General features: G+C 36.0%; 1 protein-coding gene across 2 annotated transcripts; it reads left to right on the plus strand.

Moving 5' to 3' along the window:
- Positions 1 to 381: 381 nt before the first annotated feature.
- Positions 382 to 17,660, plus strand: LOC129267093 (RING finger protein 207-like). 2 transcript variants are annotated; one of them, XM_064103105.1, is made up of 4 exons: positions 382 to 786; positions 11,952 to 12,079; positions 12,564 to 12,635; positions 14,588 to 17,115. In XM_064103105.1, exon 4 carries the CDS (start codon positions 14,822 to 14,824, stop codon positions 16,694 to 16,696), a length of 1,875 nt encoding a protein of 624 aa, XP_063959175.1. In that variant the 5' UTR covers positions 382 to 786; positions 11,952 to 12,079; positions 12,564 to 12,635; positions 14,588 to 14,821; the 3' UTR covers positions 16,697 to 17,115. The 2 variants fall into 2 exon arrangements, 1 of the variants encoding a protein (XP_063959175.1); XR_010294297.1 differs by lacking the exons at positions 382 to 786; positions 11,952 to 12,079; positions 12,564 to 12,635 and adding an exon at positions 17,348 to 17,660 and having other exon boundaries at positions 14,588 to 16,931.
- The last annotated feature ends 8,504 nt before the right edge of the window (positions 17,661 to 26,164 follow it).

Raw genomic sequence — 26,164 nt, forward strand, 5'->3', positions numbered from 1 at the left:
GTTTCACAATACATTTATGTTCTTGAATTCGTCGTGCGTCGTAAAATCGAAACTCCCTACTTTAGCCCTTCAACTACCGGTAGGCCTACTTCCAAATCATCTATCAGGCCATATAATTTTGAATTTAATTCAATTTTTTTCCGATTAACATTACATATAAACTTGAAATTGATAAATGAAAAAAGGATGATAGCCCTTCTCAGCAGCACCAATCATGTTGTTGCTGGTCTCCAGAGGGGGACTCTGCAATACACCCAAGACTCTTCTTTGTCTTCCTTCACGGTTACCGAAAAAGAACTTACAAAAAAGACTACATGACTTGCGTTGCGCTGCTAGTTAACGAATCCGAATAAAAAGAAAGTGCGTGAGGAATTAGGCTGTGATTGCGGCTACACAGTGCTGATTAAGGAAGCATTAAATCTATAAAGTCAGCACTGCTCCCACTGATAGCAGAAAATGTAGCCCACTTATTTATAGGAAACATTTCGTAGGGAGAGGTTGAATCTAGTCAGTTGGACGCAGACGAACCCGAGATGAGATCCCAACGTCGTAAGTTTAAATAGAGACTATTGATGACGCTGGTCAATACTCAAGCCAAACCTACTATTTCTTCGGCGGCTGTGAGATCCCGAACGAAAAACTAACGACAAAAGAGTAATAGATTCGAATTGGCGCTGTTTCTAACATCTATTACATTAAGCGTAGGCTAACCTCTAATTGGTGCAGTGGTGAGACGACTGGACAATGTCCTCCGGCTCGCGCAGGAGGACACAAAGAAAATAATTGGTAAGTTCGCAAACTATCACACTAGAAATGAAGTCTACCAAGCCTGGGGATATCATAACATTATTTTTAATTGGTAAAAAAAGAGAGTACTAGTTCCAAAATAAAAATTTATGAAAATCTGGCGATGAAAGAATTAAACCTGTTAGTACAGCCAAGGAAGTAAAACGTGATTTCATTTAAAGAATTTAAATGAGAAAAGGATGTCATTAATGATGTTGATACCACAGCACTAAGGTTCAGACACTAACTTTGTTATCAGAGGGTCGCATATACATCACTGCGAACTTGAGCTTTAGGGCGACACAACACCTCCACCGGGCTTCCCAGCAAATATATACAAAACAATTTCTCATCCGAATTCTTTCCGATCGGATTCTAAAAAAAAATTCATATTGTTTTATGTTTTACTTGTTTTATTTTCTTTTATATTATATATTAAATATTATTATTCTTTTCTGGGGGAGGGGGTGAAGGTTATTCCTAACTAAAATCTTAGGTAAATCTTGGTTTTATTCTTACAAACAACATAAGGTATTCAATAAGGCCCACATGAATAATGCAAGCGCAAGCTTATTTTTGTATTCTTATATTTCCTTAATTTTTAGCTGAAAATCGGACGTTTTGAGCAGTTGTTGGAATCACTTTTGACACCCTGTAATGACCATAATTACATTCATGAAAACTATAATGCAAAGATTCTATCGCCAATATTTTGACCAACAGAGTGCGCGATCAGAAACTTCCCTGTATACATTTTAACGGTTGTATAAATACACTTGATGGTAGACTGAACTACTTAACTTAAAAAAATAATATTCATTCGAACTTCATAGAATAGGCTTAATAGTCTGATGCATCATAGTATTTCAATGATGCTGAAAGTTTTGAATACATTACCAAACTATTCATAAATCATGTAAAGAAGTGGGTGGAGCTTGGATGTGTTAAAAATCCAGTTAAGTAGACATAATAACGAAAGATATTATAGTTTTTATGACTTAAATTTTTCTTTAGACCCTTTAGAAATGTTTTTCGAAATTGTGTACATATACTTTTTATATAATTTATAGGCAGTCAAAGAGACATATTCGGTACGAAGTCTAAATGAAATTTTACACTGTTTTTTTCATGAACTTAATTCTTGTTTTTCTACTTTTGGACTATAATCTGGACCTGTAGTCTGAAATGAATTCATGAATTTACCATCTCGATTTTTAGTTGCCTTTCTTAGCTTTTCTCTCCACCCAATTGTTTGTATTGTTCGTGTGTTTGTTTGTTTTTAGATCATGTATCCGTCAATCAGTATACACAAACTGAACAGTCGTTTGCACAATATAAGCACTTTCCACACGACACAAATGATGTTAAAATTTACTCGTTTACCGTATACAGGTAGCTGGTAGGACAAAAGAAAAGTACAAGAATTTCATTACACAATTCATTGCGTTGTATGATAAATATATTACAACTTCAAATGATGTTCAATAAGAATTGACTCATTATGACATGAAAACACTAAAAAAGAATAAATCGACCCATCCCTAATTATAATGATAACCAACGGAACCTCTTGCTACAAAATGTTGCAACATCCGTTATAAGGTGGGGATTCCCAAACATTAATCATTCATCGTGAATATACATGTATCAAGATACTAAATATTTCAAATTAAATTGTACTACTCTTTAGGACTATTTTGGAATCACTACTACTACTACTACTACTACTACTACTACTACTACTACTAATGATAATAATAATAATGATATTAATGCTACAACTGCTACTACTTCTACTATTAATAGTATTAATACTACTTCAGGAAAAAAACTAACATTAACATCAAATGATATTACCATTGCTTCTAATACTACTATTACTTCTACTAATACTACTACTGCTACTACTACTACTACTACTTCTACTACTACTAGTACTACTACTACTACTACTACTACTACTACTACTACTACTACCGCTTCGTCCAAAGACCCTCCAGGTTTTGACGAAATGGTGCGTTAGGAGCGTCTGTTTGTCTCTTAATTGTTGACTGGAACCCCATCCTTAGTTGGTCTAATTCCGATTCTTACTAATCATCAAATGGTCTAAAATAAAATCAAATTTGTCTAATACAAATACGATGCACAAATCATTAACTTTTTTTTTTTTTTTTTACCACAGTTGGTAGTCTTGTTCGTCATTTTGTCATTTGAGATATTAAACCAAACGATGTTAGACCATTTTGCCAACTGACTGTAGGTCAAGTGGTTATAAGCCGATTTAGACTAATGACTCTTTGATTCTGCTGTTGAAAAGGTTAAACATACATTCAAAACTCGGTGAAAAAGGGTTCCAACGCTTCCGTTTGGGCAAAGCCCGGGGGGTAGACAAATGGTTGGATTAGGATAGAGATAGGGGCAAAATTGCGCTAAATTGGTTTAAAAGTTATCATTCAAATAGAAGACAGCAAACATCCCTTAACTTTTCTAAATGTGGTATACTATTTTTTTATGGGAAGTACCACAGGGTTATATTTTTGGTCCATTTTTATTTCTGATTAATATCAACGGCATGTACATGGTGCTAAACACATTAAATTACATATTTTTTGCGGATGACACAAGTATTTGTCTATCCCATCGTGATATTGATATCCTAGGAAGCACTCCTACACTTTCAAAACTATCTAGTGGGTTTCGAGGTAATATGCTATCACTGAATGGAAACATATGATAAACATTTCAAAGGGAGGAAGGATAATGGTAACTGTGATTTAAGAATAAAACTTGACAATACTTTTTTTAAACAAAGGTGTCTACTAGGATCATAGGGATGTTCGTTAAAAGTCAACTTTGATGGAATGATCACTTGAAACACATCAGTAAATCATTTTCTCGAAATACAAACTACACCATATTGAATACATTGAACCTGACAAAATAATATGCATTTCTCACAATAGTCTTATTCTACCTGCTGTGTCATGTTGCAGTTCTCTTTGGACAATATGAAGGAAAGTCACATATGAAGTTCTTCTGTTGTAGACGAAGCAATTTTCTATTCTATGCTAGTTGGTTTGGTTACCCTTACCACATTGTCAATGTCTGGCTGTTGGTGATATCCATTTCCTTCAAACTTCCCTTTTAATCTATTGATTTAGTGCCGGAATGTTACCTGCCCACATATTCACTATGTTTCCACAACATAATGCTATCCATATCCAACACATAAGTCAAGCATTTAATATGGACTTTTACAACCCTCGCACGCTGTTGGCTCACTAAGCCATATGGTCCAGATGTTAAGAATTCCCTATTCACGTGTAGTAGGAATCTATTATTAGTTTATTCCTTCAAAAGTGCAATTAAACGAATACTCATCTTGCAGGTTTAATTCTCTCACAAAAGCAATATTTGTTGTACTATATGTTTTTAATCAAAGATTTTTTTAATTTCGGGTAATTACACCCTGGCATAGGCCCTATTTTCTAAATAATTGTATTTTCAACTGTGGAAAAAAAATTATTTGTCTATTTGTAGTCATAATCAACCTAATTTGAAAATTCCTTAGTATGTATTTTATAATTTCAAAGGCGGGACAATGTATCAAGGTTATTCAGATATTGACTGATGGGGTGTGTAATATAAACATTCTTTGGACCGCCGGATTCATATTTTCCCGAGGGGTTATTTTTTCCCTGAAGCGCGCAGCGCTGAGAGAAAATATGAACACGAGGGAAAATATAAATCCTTTAGGCGGTCCAAAGAATGTCTATTTTACATACCCAACCATTCAATATATTTTATATTAGATAGCCTGAAGTGATGGAGATTCTTTATCTAGACTCTAATTTGTAGAGAAACTAGACCTAGGCCTAGATGAAACTAGATCTAGATCCACTAGATCTAGATCAACTAACAAAATATAGAATGTACTTACCAGATCCATTCCCTGCAAAAATTCCAATTCCAACAGAGATAAAGCCAAAAGCATCGATAAGGAAAACAGTCATAGCGGTAGTCTACATCCCAATGAAATTCCAACCATTCCGACTGTACAACGTAATAACAACAAACACGAACGCAACATAATTACATAGGGTACGATGCAGTATTGTCTACTTGTTTATTATGTTTACAGTACACTGATGAAAGTGTTACTGTACTACCCTTTTCTGGTCCACATCCTTATTGTTTGATACAAAGTTCATTTGAGGTGAGGACTGTGAGTCCGGTCCAGGTCCAGGACACAGGGCTAAATGAGATCCATGTTGATTCTGAGCTGTAACATCAGATGCACAAATTTGGGAATGAGATATAACAGGACCAGATGGCAGCCTACTGATTGATCAAGGTTTTCCTGAGGCTGATCTCTCTGTTGTCGAACCAGGACTTGGTCCAGGACCCAATGTGGATCTATGTAGATCCTGAGGCTGACTAATAACGTCAGGTGCAGAATCTGGTGGTGGATGAGATGAAACAGGACTAGGTGGTGGCCTGGTGACTGTACTTGGTGGTCCTGATCTTTCTTTTGCTTAACCAGATCCAGGACCAGGACCAAATCTGGCACTAGCTTTAGACCTTGTACTACTAGGACTTGAAAGCCTAACATTCAACTGACAATTCTATGACGAGCATAAGCTCATTGGTGGTTTATGTCCTTCGTCAACTCGAGATTAATGTTTAAGACTTGACGTTTTAGCTTTACTGCTAATGCTTTTCCTTGTGTTCCCCAATACATTCTTACCAACAACCTGATGATCACACCATTGCACATTTTGTTGGTATTGTTCTACTGTCCCTGGGACTGGACCGCTTTCATGTTTGACATTTTCTTGAGACGCACTTGATTTGGGGCGTTGCCAAAAAAACGGAAAGTCACGATTCAGATGCAAAACATATTCACAGAACGACTTGACGGGACAATGGTCATCCTTCGTCTCATACATCCGACCACATTGGCTCCTTGAGTCATCATATTTGTCTCCTCTGTGATTTTTAGTCAGTTTATCCTTCGCAAGATAAACATATCTCCTATGGCTAAAATCTGTAGCAATAGCAAAGTCGTCTGTCCTTAGATCCTTGAGATTCCCCCTGCCTCTGTTACACAGGTGTAACATGATTCACAAACACAGCATTATTGAGACCTCTCGGAGTAGAACGGTCCAAGGCTCACGAGGTCATTATTTTTTTAAGGTCTTCCTTACTAATAGGATCCTTGTGTGTAATTGAACCCTTTTCTTCAGCTTTCAGTTTATGGAGGACGGCAGCAAACATGTCGTTTGCACGCCTAAATTCAACACTGTTCACAATGTCCATTGCCTTTTTTTTTTTAAGAAAGTGCCTCTGGAGACCATGGCGTATTGTGACCATGGAACTCTTTGCGTACCATTGACCATTTCCCCGCCACTCCTCTGCGTAGAATGATCGAATGCACTCGCATAACTCTTGCTCCGAGTATTCCGTATCCACAACACAGATCTAGGCTCCCTTTTTGAAGTATTGTTGAATTAAACTGGGACTGGACCTGGACCTGGACCGGACTCACTGCACTACAACAATTTTAAATTACTCTGTACTATACTCGCCCCGAAAATTTATTGCAACATTGATATCGAGTGTTGATCGATTGGAAACGATCGCTACTTTAGTCCCACATATGGAGGTGGAGGTGCCGTGGCCGAGTGGTATAAGGCGCCTGGCTATACACGGAAAGTCCGGGGTTCGATCCCCGGCCGCGGCACCTATGGCCGTGAGCAAGGCATTTAATCTACAATGCTCTTTGATCCTGCTTTCAAATAAATGGAAATGCTATATGCATTATTGGTAACTAGGTGTGCACCATGTGAAAACGTGATGTACACTTAAGCCATCACTCTGATTTCCACTCAGATTTTGCAACAAAAAAACGCGCAAAAATCCGTTGTTTTCGCACTTCAACTCGTTGTCGTTTTTTTAATATTGAGTCAATATCAAAAAGTGAAGCAGATCTAGAAAATTTAGATTTTCAGCTTTATTATCATATTAATCATATCAAATATGTAGAATTTAAGATACCGTCATTTTAGACTTACATTTTTCAAGTTTCCCCCAATTTTGTGTGAGAGAGGGCTACAAATCAAGGACTTCACACATCTTTTGCTCTGATAACTTCGCGCCAAATCAAGCCAATTAAGAAAGTGAAACATCATCTGAAAGTTCAGATCACTATGATTACAATGATATAACATCCATTTTGATTAGTTAAAAAAAAGTACCGTCATTTTTTAATCCAATCTCTTTGTTCGTTTCAAAATGTTGACATTTTGCCGGGTCAGAGTAAACCCGTACCCGTGGTTGCCAAGGACAACCCATGCATAATATGCGTGTTGCAGCTCGGTGATCGAACCTTATGCTGCAGCCCGAGCTTTGGGGAGCTTTGTCGAATTTTATTGGTGAGTTGCATTTTTTTTTTTTCAGAGGAACTAAATTAAATATTTTACCATCTTAACAGTTGTATACCTTACGAATCACACAGGGAATCATTTTGAATAATTCCAAAAAGAAATTAAGTTTTATTGAAAATTTTGAAGGCATGCCTAATCGCTCCCTGTGTCAAATTCTACACGAAGACGTTGTGTTAGTACTAGGAACGTTCCATTTTGTCTACGGTAGATAGTAAGTTGTCTTATAAACCGGCGTAGGCCCTATATGACTGGGTGTGTATGCACGTTCACGTCCAGCCGGGCTGGGGCCCCGGGCCGGGTACCGAAACAGAGCGGTGGGTATGGATATGCACTCCAACACATGTTTACATAAACACACTTCTCCAGTCATAATAAATAAACGAGATGGCGGTTCAGAGCATTGTTACTATCTATATACATACACTGTACATTATTTACAATGTAAAATAACATGCATTTCCGTGCAGCGAACGTAATTGAGGCGCGCAGTAATTTTCTCTCCGGACTGCGTACTTTTATACCCCTCATATCCGAATGGATCAGTCCGAGCCTTTTTTTTTCTGTGACGTGTCAGACCGCGCGTCGTGTCCCGAGTCGCGTCAGTAGCATTCGAAGAGGCTCTGCAGACAGGTGTGTCTACAATACCGTGTTTACACTTAATCGGCATTTGAATCGGCTCGCGGTTCTGAACCGCGAGCCGATTCAGCATCGGCTTTTTCATAGCGTGTAAACGCGAGCAACTTGAATCGGCTCGCGGTTCAGAACCGGCAATTTGCACCACCAAAGTAGTAGGTTCTGAACCGTGAGCCGATGCAGAATCGGCTTTTTTACTACGTGTAAACAGAAAGCTGATTCTGCACCGGCAATTTGTGCGCATTTCAATTACTTTACCATTGTGACGTAATTGTAAGCGCACTGATCCAGCGTTGTCTTTATTATGACGTATATTGTAGGTATGCGTATCATTTCAGGTTTTTGCATCGGCTCGCGGTTCTGAACCGCGAGCTGTAACAACGTGTAAACGCAATCCAAATGCCGATTCTGCATCGGCATTTGGTTCAGAACCAATTGCCGATTAAGTGTAAACACGGTACAAATTGTGTAGAGACGTTTTCATATGAAAAAAAAAAAAAACATATGTTATCTCCGTGTGTATGTGTGTGTGTGTATTTGAGTTTTGTCAGACGTGTATCAATCAGATATGATTATTTACGTCTGTGACCGACCTTTAACGTCACCATCCGAAAGACGTGACCAGGGCTCGAACCTCGAACCTCTGCATCAATTTGTAACTTCCCCACAGCTTGGATTCCAGGCGCAGGCCACAACGCCCAGTTTAATTGGTAACATCTAATCCAAGAGAGGGCGCAAGACACGTATAAAAATATATTCATCAGTTATCTTGCTAGCTGATATGAGTCTGATGCTGCGAGTGGCTCTGGTCTTCACTCACCATGAACGATCATAAACGATCTGTGAGTCTTCTCTACAGCCACCGTTAGTAGCTTTTCGCAGTAGACAGATCAGACAATCACACACGTTTATTAGTATTACAGATTTTCTGTTGCCTATACATGACTAGATTATAAGCTAAGAAAACCTTCCATTTTTGTTACGACCAACAGCAGAACATCTCTCAGCAATGTAAACTGCATTCTTGGCATTTCCTTTCCAGTGATGATGCATAGACAAATTAAGACCTGGCTTATCCACATCCTCCAGGAGCGACCAAAAACATTCCAACGTGTCACTACCGGTATGACTACTTTTAATCAAATCCAGTATTTGCAAAATGCTTCATTCTATTGCTATCGTTGAAATTTTGACTACTATTTGTAAGTTCAGGTTGTTTTGTGAGAATTATATTGTTTATGTTTCAGGTAGTCTATTAATTGAAAGTGAATGTAAAATCTGGTTGCTTTAATAACTTAGGTTCTCCATGATTAATATTTTATTGGTTCACATTTGGATAATACTACAAACTTGAGCTTTAGGGCGACACATTACCTCCTCCGGGCTTCTCAGCGAATATATACAGAAAGATCTTCTCATACAAAAAAAAATCGGGCGTTCTGAGCAGATGTTGGGATCATTTTTTACACCTGTAATTACCATGATGACAACTATAATGTAAAGATTCTATCGCCAATATTTTGACCAACAAACAGAGTGCGCGATCAGAAACCTCCCTGTATACATTTTAACGGTTGTATAAATACACTTGACGGTAGACTGAACTATTCAACTTAAAAAATAATATTCATTCCAACTTCATAGAATAGGCTTAATAGTCTGATGCATCATTGTATTTGAATGATGCTGAAAGTTTTGAATACATTACCAAACTATTCATAAATCATGTCAAGAAGTGGGTGGAGCTTGGATGTGTTTAAAATCTAGTTAAGTAGACATATAACGAAATATATTATAGTATTTATGACTTATATTTTTCTATCGACCCTTTAGAAACGTTTTTCGAAGTCTTGTACATATACTTTGTTTGTGATTTATAGGCAGTCAAAGAGACATATTCTGTACGAAGTCTTAATGAAATTTTACATGTGTTTTTTTCGTGAACTTAATTATTGTTTTTCTACCTTTGGACTATAATTTGGACCTGTAGTCTGAAATTAAATCGTGCATTTACCATCTCGATTTTAAGTTGCCTTTCTTAGTTTTTCTCTCCACCCAATTGTTTGTGTTTGTTCGGGTGGTTGTTTGTTTTTAGATCATGTATCCGTCAATCATACACAAACTGAACAGTCGTTTGCACAATATAAGCACTTTCTACACGACACAAATATTGTTAAAATTTACTCGTTTACCGTACACAGGTAGCTGGTAGGACAAAAGAAAAGTACAATAACTTCATTGCATAATTCATTGCGTTACATGATAAATATATTACAACTTAAAATGATGTTCAATGAAAATTGACTCATTATAAGTTGAAAACACTAAAAAATAAATCAACCCAATGATGATAACCAACGGAACTTCACGCGAGAAAATGTTGCAACATCGTAATAAGGTGGGGATTCCCAAATATGTATCATTCATCGTGAATATACATGTATCAAGATACTAAATATTTCAAACTAAATTGTACTGCTTCTAGGACTATTTTGACATTACTACTACTACTACTTCTACTGCTGCTTCTACTGCTACTAATGCTACTACTATTACTACTACTACTACTACTACTACTACAAATAATAATAATAATAATAATAATGACATTAATGCTACTATTACTAAAACACCCGCTACTTCTTATACTATTAATAGTATTAATACTACTTCAGCAACAAAAATACATTAACATCAAATAACATTACCACTGCTTCTACTACTAATATTACTACTACTACTACTACTACAACCCCTTCATCCAAAGGCCCTCCAGGTTTTTTCCGAAAGGGTGCATTGGGAGCGCCTGTTTGCCTCTTGTTGACTGTAACTCTATCTTTAGTTGGTCTAATTCCTATTTTGTCTAATCATCAAATAGTCTAAAATAAAACAAACTTTGTCTTATACAAATACGAGGCACAAATCATTAATTTTGGTCCATTGTCGTCTTTTATTAATTTCTTTTTACCACAGTTTGTAGTCTAGTTGGTCATATATTAAACCTAACGATGTTAGACCATTTTGCCAACTGGCTGTAGGCCAAGTGGAATTATAAGCCGATTCAGACTAATGACTCTTTGATTCGGCTGAAAACTCGGGGGAAAAGGGTTCCAAAGCTTCCGTCTAGGTAAAGCCCGGGGGTACCCAGGTAAAAAAACCAGTTGAAACCAGTTGAAATTTTAACTGGTTTCAACTGGAGTCAACTGGTACCAGTTGAAAAGGGTTCCAACGCTTCCGTTTACATGGTTTAGGGGCAAAGCCCGGGGGTAGACAGAGGGTTGGATTAGGATAGAGTAAGGGGCATAATTCCCCTAAATTTGTTCACAAGTTATCATTCAAATAGAAGACAACACACATCCCTTAACTTTTCGAAATGTGGTATACCATTTTGTTTAATGGAGTACCACAAGGTTCTTTTTTCGGTCCATTTTTTCTGATTTATATCAACGGCATGTACTTTGTGCTAAACACATTAAATTACATATTGTTTGCGGATGACACAAGTGTTTGTCTATCCCATCGTGATATTGATATCCTAGCAAAGACTCCTAGACTTTCAAAACTATCTAGTGGGTTTCGAGGTAATATGCTATCACTGAATGGAAACATATTATGATATACATTTTAATTATAGGACGGCTAATGGTAAGTGTGATTTAAGATTAAAACCTGACTCGTTGGAATGTCTGTTAAAATCAACTTTAATGGAACGATCACTTGAAACACATCAGTAAATCATTTTCTCGAAATATAAACTACACTATATTGAATACATTGAACCTGACAAAATTATATGCATTTTGCACAATAGTCTTATTCTACCTGTTGTGTCATGTTGCAATTTTTTTTGGACAATATCAAGGAAAGTCACATATGAAGTTCTTCTGTTGTAAACAAAGCAATTCATATTTTTTGCTAGTTGGTTTGGTTACCCTGACCATATTGAACTGCAAAGTCTTGCTGTTGATGATATCCATTTCCTTCAAACTTCCCTTTTAATCTATCGATTTAGTGCCGGAATGTTACCTTTATATGCCTAGATTATAAGCTAAGAAAACCTTCCATTTTTGTTACTACCAACTGCAGAACATCTCTCAGCAATGTAAACTGCATTATTGGCATTTCCTTTCCAGTGATGAAGCATAGACAAATTAAGACCTGGCTTATCCACATCCTCCAGGAGCGACCAAAGACATTCCAACGTGTCACTACCGGTATGATTACTTTTAATCAAATCAAGTATTTGCAAAGTGCTTCATTTTATTGCTATCGTTTAAATTTTGCCTACTATTTGAAAGTTAAGGTTGTTTTGTGAGAATTATTTTGTTTATGTTCCAGGTGGTCTATCAACGGAAAGTGAATGTTATATCTGTTTGCTTTAATAACTTAGGTTTTCCATGATTAGTATTTTACATTAGCAATATCTAAATCACATTTTGTTGGTTCACATTTGAATAGAATGTGAATCTTATACATATATTTCCAGATATTTGGGCGATCCCAAATGGAGGGATGTCAAAAGTAGCAGATAATATGTGAACAGTTGCATCACAAAAATGTATTTAATCGCTTAAATTGTAGTCAAAGTAACTATGGCAGATGATATGTTTAATCAATAATGAACAAACAATCAACGTTTTAATAATATCATTTTATCAGCGATAGAACTTACGAATTAACCTTGTCCACATCCTATAGATCTCATCATCCACATCGCACGGTTCTTGATAGAGTGATCACTGACATTCTACCTGTATCTTTTCACTACCGGTATGATAACTTCTTAAAAAAATATTGTATATTTCAAGTTCTATATTCTATTGATATTGATTTAACACTGTGTGTCATTTCAAATATCATCTCTCTCTCTCTTTTTTACTTGATTTATTTGATGGTATGTTGTTTAACCCTTATCATTCATTTATTTTTATTGTCAAAGTTTGTCACAACGCTATCGACCAAAAAAATCTACTTTAATTTTCATTACATCTATCAAGACTGCCATGAACATGTCGCGACAAACTTCACAAGGTCATCAGATCATAATGACGTCATCCAGTCGCCATTTGTATTTTTATTAATGAGATTTTAAAAATGACAATAAAAGAATCAACAATTTTGGGTAAGACAAAAGAAAAACGTTCTAAAATTTCTTTCATTTTCTCAAAAGTGTTATACGCACATTTGAGGTGAGATGAAGATGAGAGAGTTAATGATGTTTACATGTCATGTGATATTAATTATTGAAAATTTTAGATTTTGGAAACCTTGCAATAAAGAAACTCTACATTGAATAAATTCATGTTACAAAAATGCATGTTATCAAGAAGTGATCAAACATTGTTTTTCATGTAATAAAATACAAAGTAAATAGGTGGTGGATGCCGTCAAGTTTGGACAATCCATTTTGCTTGTCGGTAATGATGCATGCCAATGTGAAGATAAGCAAAAAGTGAAAATGAGAAAAACTTCCGATTTTACTTTCAGTTTTGATGAAATTTCAGCGTCATTTTTGTTAATCTATATTTATAGACCTTTATGCTCGATTTGCTATACTTACCTTTTGAAAGACAAATGTTGCCCAATTTTTAGTGGATGGGTTGTCAATACTGTCTTAAAGCGCAACACAGAAAAATGCCATCTGCTACACACACAGAATTTTTTTATACAAGTAGTATAAACAATTATACAACCACTGGTTATCCCGCGCCTCAGCTAATAATTGGTTAAAACTTAACCAACTGCAAGTTGTCTAAAGTTTATGCAGCAATTGCTTAAATATTTTAAGCAATTATAAGATAAAGGTGTTATACGGTTGTGTTGCTTGAACTTTTAACTTTAGGAGTTGGTTAAAGGAGTTGCATAAATATTAGACCATTATTGGTTAATTTCATTATTTTAACCCACACTAATTGCCAAAATTTTTAATATTGTTGTTTAAAGAGGTTGTTACTATTCTCCGAACTTGGGGACTTGATGAAGTTCCTGGTTGGGAAGTTTAAAGGTGAGTAGTTTACCGTATATTTGAGCGTAGTGTTCACCGAGCTTGAGCTCCCCTGGGTACCCCGAAGGCTACTCGGTACGGCAGTTTAACGTCACGTTGGCCTCACTCGTGGACGCCAGCCCATGCCAGAGCCATGACGCAAATATTATCGTCAAATTTCAGAAAATAAAATCACCAAAATTACAGTATTTTGTTCTTGATACTACGGTGAACACTACGCTCAAATATAACCGCCCAATCAGGACATCAAGTCCCCAGGTGCGGAAAAGTTCCTCCACCGGGCACGCCATTTTCTTCTGATCGCCAATTTCCAATCGACGATCGATGGAAAAATTGACGTCAGAAGCATTTGCGCGCGGCACAAAACAGCTCAAAACCACAATCATGACTAATTTTTATGCAATGTTGAATACGTTCATAATTCTTTGGCGCGAAAATATTGGTCATGTGACTCGTTTAATTCAATGTTGAATAATTTTTAGCTTTTATCAATATATCGTTCGATTTTTTTATTCAACGCAAAGTTATAAAGCAACTATATGCTTTTTATACAACTTCCGCAATGTTTATACAATTCTATTTTAACTTATGCAATTTTATACCGCGTTTTGTGTGTAGTAAATTCTAAAACATTATGTTTGCATTTACCTGATATCCCAATACCTTTTTAATATTCAAGTCGAATCAAACATTTTTCTTCTTCTTCCTTTTATCTCAGGGTGCGTCAGGTGGCGTCAAGGGAGAGATCTAGATAAATCACGTTGGGCATGTAAGGGTCTTTGCTGTGATTCAGAGCTGCCATTGTGGATAAAAGACATTTGTGGTTTATACACATTTTGCAGTATTATTTATTACACGGTTGACCTGCAAACTAGATTTTAAAATATCAAAATCTTACAGATTTTAACAATAATTGTAGGTTTCTCTTACGTACATTATAGTAGCACTAAATATGGCGACACTTGAGCATTCTGTTTTGCAAAGTTTAAAGTGTCCGGTTTGTTTTGGTTTGCTGAACGATCCAAAACAACTGTCATGCACACACACATTTTGTCCAAAATGTATTCAAGGTATTCTAGCATGCTCTGTACAGAGGAATATATTATCATGTCCAATATGTAAAAACACAACAAATGTCGCAGATGGCGATGTTGCGAATCTTAAAACTAACATACCTGTTAAGTCAATTGTTGATGACGTCAGGAATAGTAAACAGCTATGTGACGTGTGTGACAAGCGAGCAAGTGCCGCACACTTCTGTTGCGAGTGTGCTAAGAACATGTGTAATGAATGTCTGCAAGCTCATAACACATGGAAACCTAATCTTAAACATAAAGTAGTGATGGTTGAAGACATCAGAAAGGGTAGGGTAGTCTTAAAGAGGAAGGTTTACTGTCAAGAAGAAGTACATAAATCTGAAGAGTACGAGTGCTCTGACATATGCACGACATGTAAGAAACTCATTTGTATGAGATGTCGCATGCTCTGCCACGAGAAAAAAGGCCATGATGTGGAAGATATAAGACAGTACAATTCGTCTTTCAAGAAAAGCTCTGAGTTACTACAGGGTACAGGAAAGAAAAAAGCTACAAGAGTCAAGAATCATATGACCTGTATTGATAATCAAATCAAACGTGTCCACAATCACATTCATGCGGAAAATGCAAAGCTTGACATGCTTTGTGAAGAAGCTATCAAGAAAATACAAGAGAGGAATGCTACTTTGAAAAAACAACTAGACGATCAGAGAGAAGAATTATGCAAGAGTTTAAATGATATGAAAATTGCTGATGAGAGGTTGGTTAAGAGTATTGAGAGTGCCAGTGATTTGGTGAGTACTAGTTTGGAGGCCCCACTAGAAGGGGATGTTGTAGCAATACGTGATTCATTGTATGGAGAATTGAAAAAATTATTACTTAGGGAAAATCCAAAGAAGAAGGTTGCTACTGATGTAGGTGATCATGCAGAGGAACTGACGTTTACACCGAGCTGCGATCCTCATACATTGTCAATGTGGGAACTACGGTTTGTGAAATGTAAGCCGAAATGCAATGTACTACTCTCAGAGAGAGGACATATGAATGGCATAGCTGCTACCAATAATGGTATGATGGCAGTTGGTTATAGTACAAGAGGGATTGATATATTCTCTCCTCATTGTCAGCTTCAGGAGGCAGTGATCAAAGACGTATGGATCGTGGAGGTAGGATTCCTCTCTGATGGCCGTTATTGTGTACGTGATGCACATAATAAGATATCACTGTACACATCAGATGAAGAGAAGCAGGATGTGACATTCGATACTATAGGCTACAGTAAAGGTGGGTCTGGTGGTCTCACTGTAGACAGCAATGATCTGATCTATGTTAGCTACAGGAAAGCTAAGAAGATCCAGGTATTCTCACCATCAGGTGGGAAGGCTATGAGGGTGATACCCTGCGATGGGTATGAACCAAAGCAAATCACAAGTTATGGTGATTCATTGATCGTTAAGCAGGATGACACTCAGATAGCACGTATTAATAAAAAGCGGGGTGTTATAATGTATCAATTATTACGTAAACCTCTGGAAATACGCCTCTTTGCCGCTGTGAGTAAGGACAATACAATCCTGATTTCCTCTGTAAGATTCGAGGAAGGTCTGCTCAATATCGATGAGTATACCGGTGAGCTCAAACACATTAGGAGTCTTATATCTGATTACAAGATTGAAAAACCTGATAGGCATTGGTATTACCTTCAACAGTTTCAATCAGGAGAGATAGCTTTCTGTACACATAATAGGCTCTATGTATTCAACCTAGTTACTAGTAAAGTTACCTCGTAAGAATATTATTTTTTGACCTTCCAGAGCCAATCAATTTCCTACTTTACAAATTCTTAAATTCACCAGTTTCAATGCTAATCTTGGTATTTATGTTTCATTAATGTCAAAACAATAGAATAGTAAAAGGCAAAAGTACATAATATACAATTGTTATTACATACAGAGGAGAGTAATTGAAATATGAGACTCTACAAAGGATGAAAAAGAATTAAACTTCAGTTGAAGAAGAATCAAGGTACTGTTAGATTATTCGTGTTTCTGATTTCGAAAAGGAAAAGGGAAACAAGGAGGCGCGCTCAATTTTCTGTTTCGTGAAGGTGAAGCAGAAAAAGGGAAAAATTGATTTCAATTCAATGTTATGTTTCGTGAACGCGAAACAAAAAGAGGAAACGAAACTTTCAATTCAATTTTGTGTTTTCAAAAGGAAAAAATAAAAATTATAATATGTAAAGAAAAAGTCAAACGGAAGAATGAACCGTTTTTCTGTTTTCTTGTTTTTACATCTTTCATTCTTGAATCAAAATATTAAAAAATTACCGTTTTCTGTTTTAAATATCGAAAATAGAATCAATTTTAAAGAACTATTTCGTTTTTGCTTTTTCCGTTTCGAAATCAGAAAAACAAATTATCTAACGGTACCTTGATTAAAAGCTCTGTCCAAAGCTGCACCCCAACTCTATCTTGTTTAACATAGTTTCATGCGGCATGTCAGGTTAGGTGTTACGTAATTTCCACTTCTATCATTACCATTCTTAAAGTAACACAGTTTGAGGGCTTTCCTTGAAACTCCATTTTTAGTAGAAATTAATGTAACAAAATGATGTTGCCTTTTTTCTTTCCATCAAAATATCATTTTACATACCCTTATTTAGAAAAAAAATATGTTAAAGCATAAATACAATTTCATGTGAATGACACCACGCAAAATTGAAAAGTGGAACAAAGCAGATTACATTGATTATTCAGAAATGATTAAAACCTCTATTTCCATAGTTTACTTTCTTGATGAAGAATATTATATGACATAAACGACTGATGTTGACAACGTGACCAGTAATGGTTCTGGTCCCATATAGTGGGCCTACGGAAAAAACCTTTGTTGAGAATGGTAATTAATAAATACAAGTCCTAATAGTTATATGTAATTGTAGGTGTATGTGTGAGGAAAAATTTAAGACTTACAAACAAATCAAAAGCAATGATTAATCGCAATAACAGTTTAATCTAATGATAAACAATCGATCGACCAATATCAGATCAATACGGCCAAAAATTCGGATGTTGGAAAATCCTGGCGAAAGTTTGCCTCTTACCTGGCTTAACATAGACCCAATATTGACAGAAGTAAGTCGATAGACATGATGCATGTGACGTGATAACGGTGGATTCCAAGCTGGAGAGTAACATATATATTTTTATTCATTCTTTATCATTATGATTTGGTTCGTATGACAATACTGATGAGATTATTATAAATTTTAATATAAGAAATGCATGCATATGATGCAGATTTACATCAACCGAATAGAAAGATGGTGTATATTACTTTTGTTGGTGTTATATACTCTACTTGGATGCTATGGTATGTTCACGATTTCGATGCATTTATCAGTTTGTTCATGATAATTTCCATTACATATCCCTTTTTTGTTTTCGATATTATTAGTAACATAAATATAAATTAATGAGCGATGACAACAAACATACATGTCGAATTCGATGTCAATACAAATGGAAATCATAAGAACCACAATTCAATTTATAGCATCGCAAATTGGGAATAACCTTCATCAAAATGTAAAACCGAAATGTACAGTCATTTTGTTCACAGCTAACAAAAGAAAGGAGAAATATAGGCCTATAAATGTATATACATATTTCGTTTATTTTGTCATAACGTTTATTACACTTATGAATTGTATTTAGTTGTAAATTCGTTTTATTTCAGATTGCTCAATCGAAGGGGAAAATGTTCATCGTAATAAAATTATACTGAGTTTTTTTTTCTTAAAGTGCATTGTTTTATATTTGATCACATGTAACGCATTAAGTGTGTTCATATTGTAAAAAAGCTGAACAAAAGTTATACATACCACTAAACCCTTTCTATTTCCGCAGTCATTTCACCAAACAAATAAAAAACAAAACATTTTTTTGTTTGCATTGTATATTATTTGGTCTCATTCTTTCATTCAATCATAAAACTAGTTATTCGAGTTCATTAAGACCAATCAAACGTTTCAAACAGACTTTTAGATGGAAAATTGAAATTGAAGTGCCCTTCCATCTTTGTGTTCAAACACATGCGAAAGTCCCATTTTATACATTATTTATTTATATATACATGTATATTACAAGTGGTGTCCATTTCGTGCAGTTTTGTATAAAATTTTAACCAACTGCTGTATTTGTTTTGTCATTTTATATAGCATTTATAAAAAGTAAGTATTATTATTAACAGGAGACCGACGAAAGAAAAGCTTGTTAAAATGCTACCATTGAAATTAGACAATTTTAAAAGCAGTTGATTTCAATACAAACTATTAAAAAAGGGAAATAATTGTGAGAGCTAACGTAGAACAAACATGGAAATGGTAAAAATAAATGGATTGAAAGGAGATGCCTGGTCATAAAAAATATTATAGATAATAAAACATGTATCAGGAAGGTAATGGGGCTTCCAAAGCAATGAATAAAAGAAACGAAAATGAAAAGAAAGAACGAAGGACAAAAGTGGGATGAAATAAAGGGGGAAAGAAAATAAGTTATAAGATTGTTGCCAAAAGTGCTCAGTATGGCCTTTATAGAGATCTTTCTTGGCTGTACAAATACAGATTTTGAAGAAAAAAATTAGGAATATTTCACGAGTTATTCCTTAATAGTCATCTTATCATGCTATCACAATACTTTGTTTCTAGTTTAGTTACTATTATTCTTTCTTGTCGTGCAATCATTTAAACTCTTATCCAAACATATTGACATTTCATTTTTAAGAGTGATTATTATTTATCCTAAATTTAAAGAGTGATATTGGAGGTCATTGTCACCTCATTTTATCCTGAATTAGTTTCATAACAAGTCTTTATCTATTATCTTAATCTTTTCATGCATAATCATGATCGTGGTTGCGTCAGTATCAAGTTGATTTGACATACCAATTTCCTTACTTACGCTCAATATTTACAGCCTGAGCCTTTAGTACGGCTATTTTTATGTATTATTTTGCTTTTTAACCTAGGCGTTGCGTTATAACTGAATGCATACCACTTAAAGATGTACTTTTTGTCTTTGTTCTCTTTTCCCCTGAATCCAACAAGCCTAATATACAATCGGTATATATGTATATATTGTGTATAATTATGTGTGTATGTGTATATTATATGCACATATATATATATATATATATACAATATATATATATATATATATATATATATATATATATATATATATGTATATATACAATTTGAACATTACCAATTAAGGATATGAATTCTTTGTCAGTGTATAAAAAAACTATTACATGATGTTGGTGTTAAAGTGAAATGTGTCTAAATTCAAAGGAATAGAATGATTTTTTATGAGGTGTAAAAAAAATCATTTTGTTTGAATTTGAGGTAACTCGAGGCGGCAAACGCTGTAATGGAGGAATTCATTATTTACTCGAAATATAATACTATAGGACGATGGGTAATTATAATAATAATAATAATAATACCTGGATTTATAAAGCGCCTTTTGCCTGATACAAAGCGCTGCTATTATTACCCCGGCTTTAGCTCGAGCTAATTATTCGTTGTTAAAGTGATACGTAAATGATTGAACTTATAAATGTTATGTAATTTTATTATTAAAAAAGAGAATAAAGAATGCAGTTTTGATGTTTTGATTATAATTCGCATAGACTCCGTTTCTATCTGATATGACGGGCTTTTTTCAATGCTAGAATAACGGCAATTCAAGCAGGCTTGAGATAATGTAGAGTATATAGTAATGATTTAAGAGTTTCATTATATTTTACGTTCACTATATCATCAAAGTTATCTTTAAGCTTGTCAAAAAAAAAAAAAATTATAGCTACCTGGTGTAACTCAATGTAATCAACCAAAATCCGACGAGGTATAGGTCGTTGAATATATATATATATATATATATAAATATATATATATATATATATATATATATATATATATATATATATATATATTATTATATATTTGTAAATAATGTACCAGTCCGATCTCTCTTAGCAATTGAACCAGAATCAGAATTAACCAACTGACAAAGAAAGGTGATGTATGATAGAAGATTACTTTCATCTTCGTGCATATTCAATGAAGATTAATTCGACGATCTATGCAAGTCGCTGATATACAAAATACAACACAGAGGGAAAAGAATGGAGCCCTGCGGGATTCCACAGTTTGTATTTCCCAGTACTTGCACGTGATTTGCATAATTGCATACTTAGGTTGCTAATCCATTTTTCCTTAGATAATAAATCATTTGTTCCTTCTGACAAACTCTGCATTCGTATTCATTTAGAAAGTGTAGCTGCAACGAAAGATTAGGATTGATTTTTTATTTTGTCGTAGTGATGTTAGGTCAAGATGCTGAACGTGCGTGATGTTCAGAGTTATGCATACATTTTATGTCATTTATGTGGCTTGTGGACATGAAAATGGTTCTGATAATTGTGATATTGGTGACGGTGTTTATGATGGCGACCATGCTGAAGGACTAATGAGAAGAGCTAAACACTGCTAAAACGCTAATGTTAATGTAACACCTCTGTCAGAAGCTTATTCAAACTCCCCTTTACTAGCCAGTGGAACGGCCTACTTGGTTGAGTAACTCCTTAATTTGTTTATGAATAGACCAAACCTGACTGCTAGAGTAGGCAACCCCTCACTGTGTTTGATAGCTATTGTGTGTGTGCACTGCATAGGGCAATGCAAGCAAATGCTCAGCAGACTGCAGATAAGCAAGCATAGGGTGCAGCAGCACCTTTCAGCAGCTCATTGGCTGGGAAAGCCAGCACTTTGGTGCCACGCCTTTGATATTTGGAGTGGCATGTAAGCCAGCAGTGGTTGGTTCACTGGTTGGAATTCAAGGTCCAGACTGTAAGTTGACGTTTTATTTTACCATATAATTATGGAAGGCTTTGATAACATTTAGAAACTGTTATGTTAATTTGTATTACAATTGAACATGACGAAGGATAATTATGCTTTTTAAAGACTAAGATATAAGACATCGGATATTATATTTATGTCATACACTTTATGATACATTTTATGCCTTACACACGTCATGAAATGATTGTTTTAGGAAGTGACTTAACTGTCCAATATTTTTAACTTGAAAGCTATTTTGTCATTTATCAAGACAATTAGTCTATTTACTACAAATGTTAAACACTTGTCAACTAAGGAGAGTGGAAATTTTTATATGACGCTTTGTTGGGATTAATGTTTCACTTGTTCAGAGTTAGGACACTGCTATTAGGTACTCGGAAGCAAGTATAGAAAGTTCAGTGACCTGCTTGAATGTACTCTGCCTTTACTTTATTATAAGCCATTTGAATAACAGAAATGATATGGACTGTAGGCTGTTAATCCTTGCGTATTCTCTTCCAGACGGCCGTTTTTCTCCATGGTTTATCCACGTCTTTTGACGTTCCGTGTCTCCATGTATCGCCAAAGTTCTCCTCGTTTAGCTACGTCCTACGTCTTGTGACGTTCACGGCCTATTCGACGTCTTACGACGTTCTACGATTGCTACGTTATCCACGGGAAAGTCCCGAGATCTAGGTTATCCGGTTTCTTCTAGTTTGGCAAGTTCATCGCATTCGCGAGTTCATCCTCATATCGTCTTCCGTTCGGCACTGCTCATCCATTTGCGTCTGACACCGGGTGATGAGTGAAGACTTGAGAAACTGAACTTTCCCCATAATATAAAGTCGGTATATGTATAGTATATACATTGTTTTCATAAACACACACAGAGTTTATGCTCTTTCCTTTGAATAGGAATAGCAGGTCACAATACTTAGTTTATTTACATTATACTAATTTGAATTGAGACAGATTGTTCCAAAACTTATTGATACTGGTTTATTGAACTTTATGTTTTGACAGCTTGTGAGCCTCGATAATGGCAATATTGATATATATAATAAATTCATTTTGATTGAAAGGTACAATTTTATCTTATAGTTTAATTCTTGGGTGGTCAAACAACCTGTTTAGACTAATAAGTCAAGTTCACATCAAACACAATGTGACAATTTGGGGGCTTGTCCGAGTTGTTTAGGCCATAACATACCCTGTTGGTTGAATTAATTGGTATAGGATTTGATTGTTAGATTTGTATAATGTACTGATGAAGATAATCTAGGATTTTCTGTTTGTTTTATTGGTCAACAGACATAAGATTTAATTGGTCGATGACATGACCTCTCGCAAAATTTGTGATATGTACTTATGAAAAATTTTCTGTTCAATTTTCAGAATTTAGCCGAAATCCTTCAAGTTCTTTGTGTCAGTGGGCCAAGGACCATCCAGTGCACCAACACTCCTGCTAGCGACGAGCATGCGCAGCAAGGTCAAGTGCGAGTAAAGGTTTATTTTGGATTGTCGGTGAGTTGCAAAATTGAATATGTATGAAAATTGTGCCACACAAGTTATCAAACACCCCTATAAGAAATAGTTGATATAGTATATAGTTACTCAATAGTTTTTTGACTTAGGTAGTGGTAGTTTAAACCTTTAAACATGAGTACTAAGTGGTTTGAGATTGGCAAGGAATTAGGTCTGTCAGGGCCTGAGCTTCTTTCATTTGTAGGAGAAAGGGAACAATTAGAGCGAGAGGAACGTAGGGCTAATAGAGAAGTTAGGAAAGAGGAAGAAAAAATTATGGAGATGAAACTTGAATTGGCTCGTGTTCAAAGCCAGAGTAGGTCTGATAGTATGATTGATAATGGTTATGGAAACGGTCGTAGTTTGGTACCAACCCCGAAACTCCCTCATTTTGTTGAAGGAAAAGATAATATGGACGCATATCTCAAAAGGTTTGAGAAGTATGCGGAAGTTCAGTCATGGCCAAGAAGTAGTTGGGCCATTAGTTTAAGTGCACTCTTGCAGGGTAAGGCACTCGATGTGTATTCAAGACTTCCAGCAGATAAAGCTGAAGATTATGATGCCCTCAAGGAAGCATTGTTGTTAAGGTTTGAACTTACTTGTGACGATTTTCGTCAAAAGTTCAGGTATTCCAATCCACAGTCTGGGGAGACCCCCACTCAATTTGTTGTTAGGTTAGAACATTATTTGAGTCGTTGGATTGATCTGTCAGGTACGCAACGTACATTCGATGGTGTAGTAGAAATGTTGCTCAAGCAACAACTGGTTGAGAGAGGTGGAACCTCTCTAGGTCTTTTTCTGAAGGAAAGGAAACCTAAGAATATTTCAGAGATGACTAGTCTAGCAGACACGTATGTAGAGGCCCATAGTGGTCACTTTGGAATTACCAGGAAAAATAAGAACGATAACAAGGGAAAGCCACAAGGTAGTAGGTACCCTCAGTCAGACAGTGAAGCTAAAACAAGTCCGGGGAACTTAAGAAATTCACTTCCTGAACGGAAAAGAATTGGTCCGTGTTTCATCTGTAACAAGATGGGGCATTTAGCAGCTAAATGTAACACTAAATTACAAGGTGCAAGTCTAATTTGTAGTACTAATCATTCAAAAAGTAGTAGCCAAAATCAGAAAAGAGAATCAACTCAGTATGAAACAAATAGTAAAGTGTCAGTTGATAGTAGGTCAGATTCTTGTGCAACTTGTTCGCTTCTTAGTCCAGATATGGAAGGAGGTGAGACACTTGGACTTTTGTTAATGTCTTTAGTTAGTGAGAAAGATAAGTCAGAGATAGTTAATAGAGATACCTTACAAAAATCACCGATGATGTGTGCTGCATGTCAGCGTCGTTGGCGTGGTAAGTTGACTGTTGTTGAAGGTAGGATTGGATCACACAAGGTTGATGTTCTTTATGATTCAGGATGTTCCGGTGTTGCGGTTAAGAAAAGTCTTGTGAGGTCAGATCAATTTACTGGTAAATATAGACAATGTGTTTTGATAGATCAGACTCTGCGTAGGTTTCCTACTGCTAATGTTCATATTAGCTCACCTTTGTTTGTAGGTACAATAGAAGCACTGTGTATAGAGACACCAGTTTTTGATGTTATAATAGGAGACATTGAAGGTGTCCGTTCCGTGAGTAATCCCCATCCAGATTGGAAAATGGTAGTTCAGGGTGACGATATTACTCAAGGTCATGTAAGGAATGTAGATTCCAATGGTAACTCTAATTCTGAGGATGAGATAGTTGAAGTTCATGATGATGATATTACTCAAGGTCATGTTAGGAATGTAGATTCCAATGGTAACTCTAATTCTGAGGATGAGATAGTTGAAGTTAATTGTGATGATGGTACTAATGTAGGCCTAGCTGTGCAGACAAGGTCTCAGAGTCGAGAAGCTCGACGCCCCCAGCGGCCCTTGAAAGTTCCATCTCAAATCCCAGATGTTTCTCCTGAAGAAATTAGAAGAGAAACTGCAAAGGATCCTAGTTTGAAGAGAGTGAGAGAACTCGCTCAAGTTAGTTTGTCAGATGATGATAGGAAGAACACTTATTTCGTAGTAGATGATGGACTGTTGTACAGAATGTTTCATCCTAAGAATGAGAGAGGTAATTCTGTGAAACAATTGGTAGTCCCTCAGGTCTTTAGGAAAGTTGTGTTGTCACTTGCTCATGAAGGAATAATGAGTGGGCATCAAGGCATAGGCAAAACCACTGAGAAGATTTTAACTTGTTTCTTCTGGCCCGGCATTCATGCCGATGTTACTCGTTTCTGTCGCTCTTGTGACATTTGTCAGCGGACAGTACCAAAGGGAAGAGTTCCCAAAGTGCCACTTGGCAAAATGCCCGTAATAGATATTCCATTTCTCAGAGTGGCTATTGATATAGTAGGCCCTATCCATCCAATGACTACAAAGAAGAACAGGTATATCCTGACCATTGTTGATTATGCGTCTCGCTATCCAGAGGCAGTCGCATTGCCAAATATCGAAACAACCACTGTAGCTGAGGCTATGGTTGAAGTGTTTTGTAGGGTAGGAGTTCCTCAGGAAATCCTTACCGATCGTGGTAGTCAGTTCACGTCTGACATGATGAAGGAGGTGAGTAGGTTGTTGTCAATAAAACAATTGACCACAACACCCTACCACCCCTCTTGTAATGGTTTGGTTGAGCGTTTCAACCAGACCCTAAAGCAAATCTTGAAAAGAGTTTGTGCGGATCGACCCAATGATTGGGACAGGTACATAGGACCAGTGTTGTTTGCATATAGATCAGCCCCTCAGGCATCCCTTAGGTATTCCCCTTTCGAATTGATCTATGGTAGGCAGGTTA

Source organism: Lytechinus pictus, chromosome 8 (assembly GCF_037042905.1).
Source record: "Lytechinus pictus isolate F3 Inbred chromosome 8, Lp3.0, whole genome shotgun sequence".
Taxonomy (NCBI): domain Eukaryota; kingdom Metazoa; phylum Echinodermata; class Echinoidea; order Temnopleuroida; family Toxopneustidae; genus Lytechinus; species Lytechinus pictus.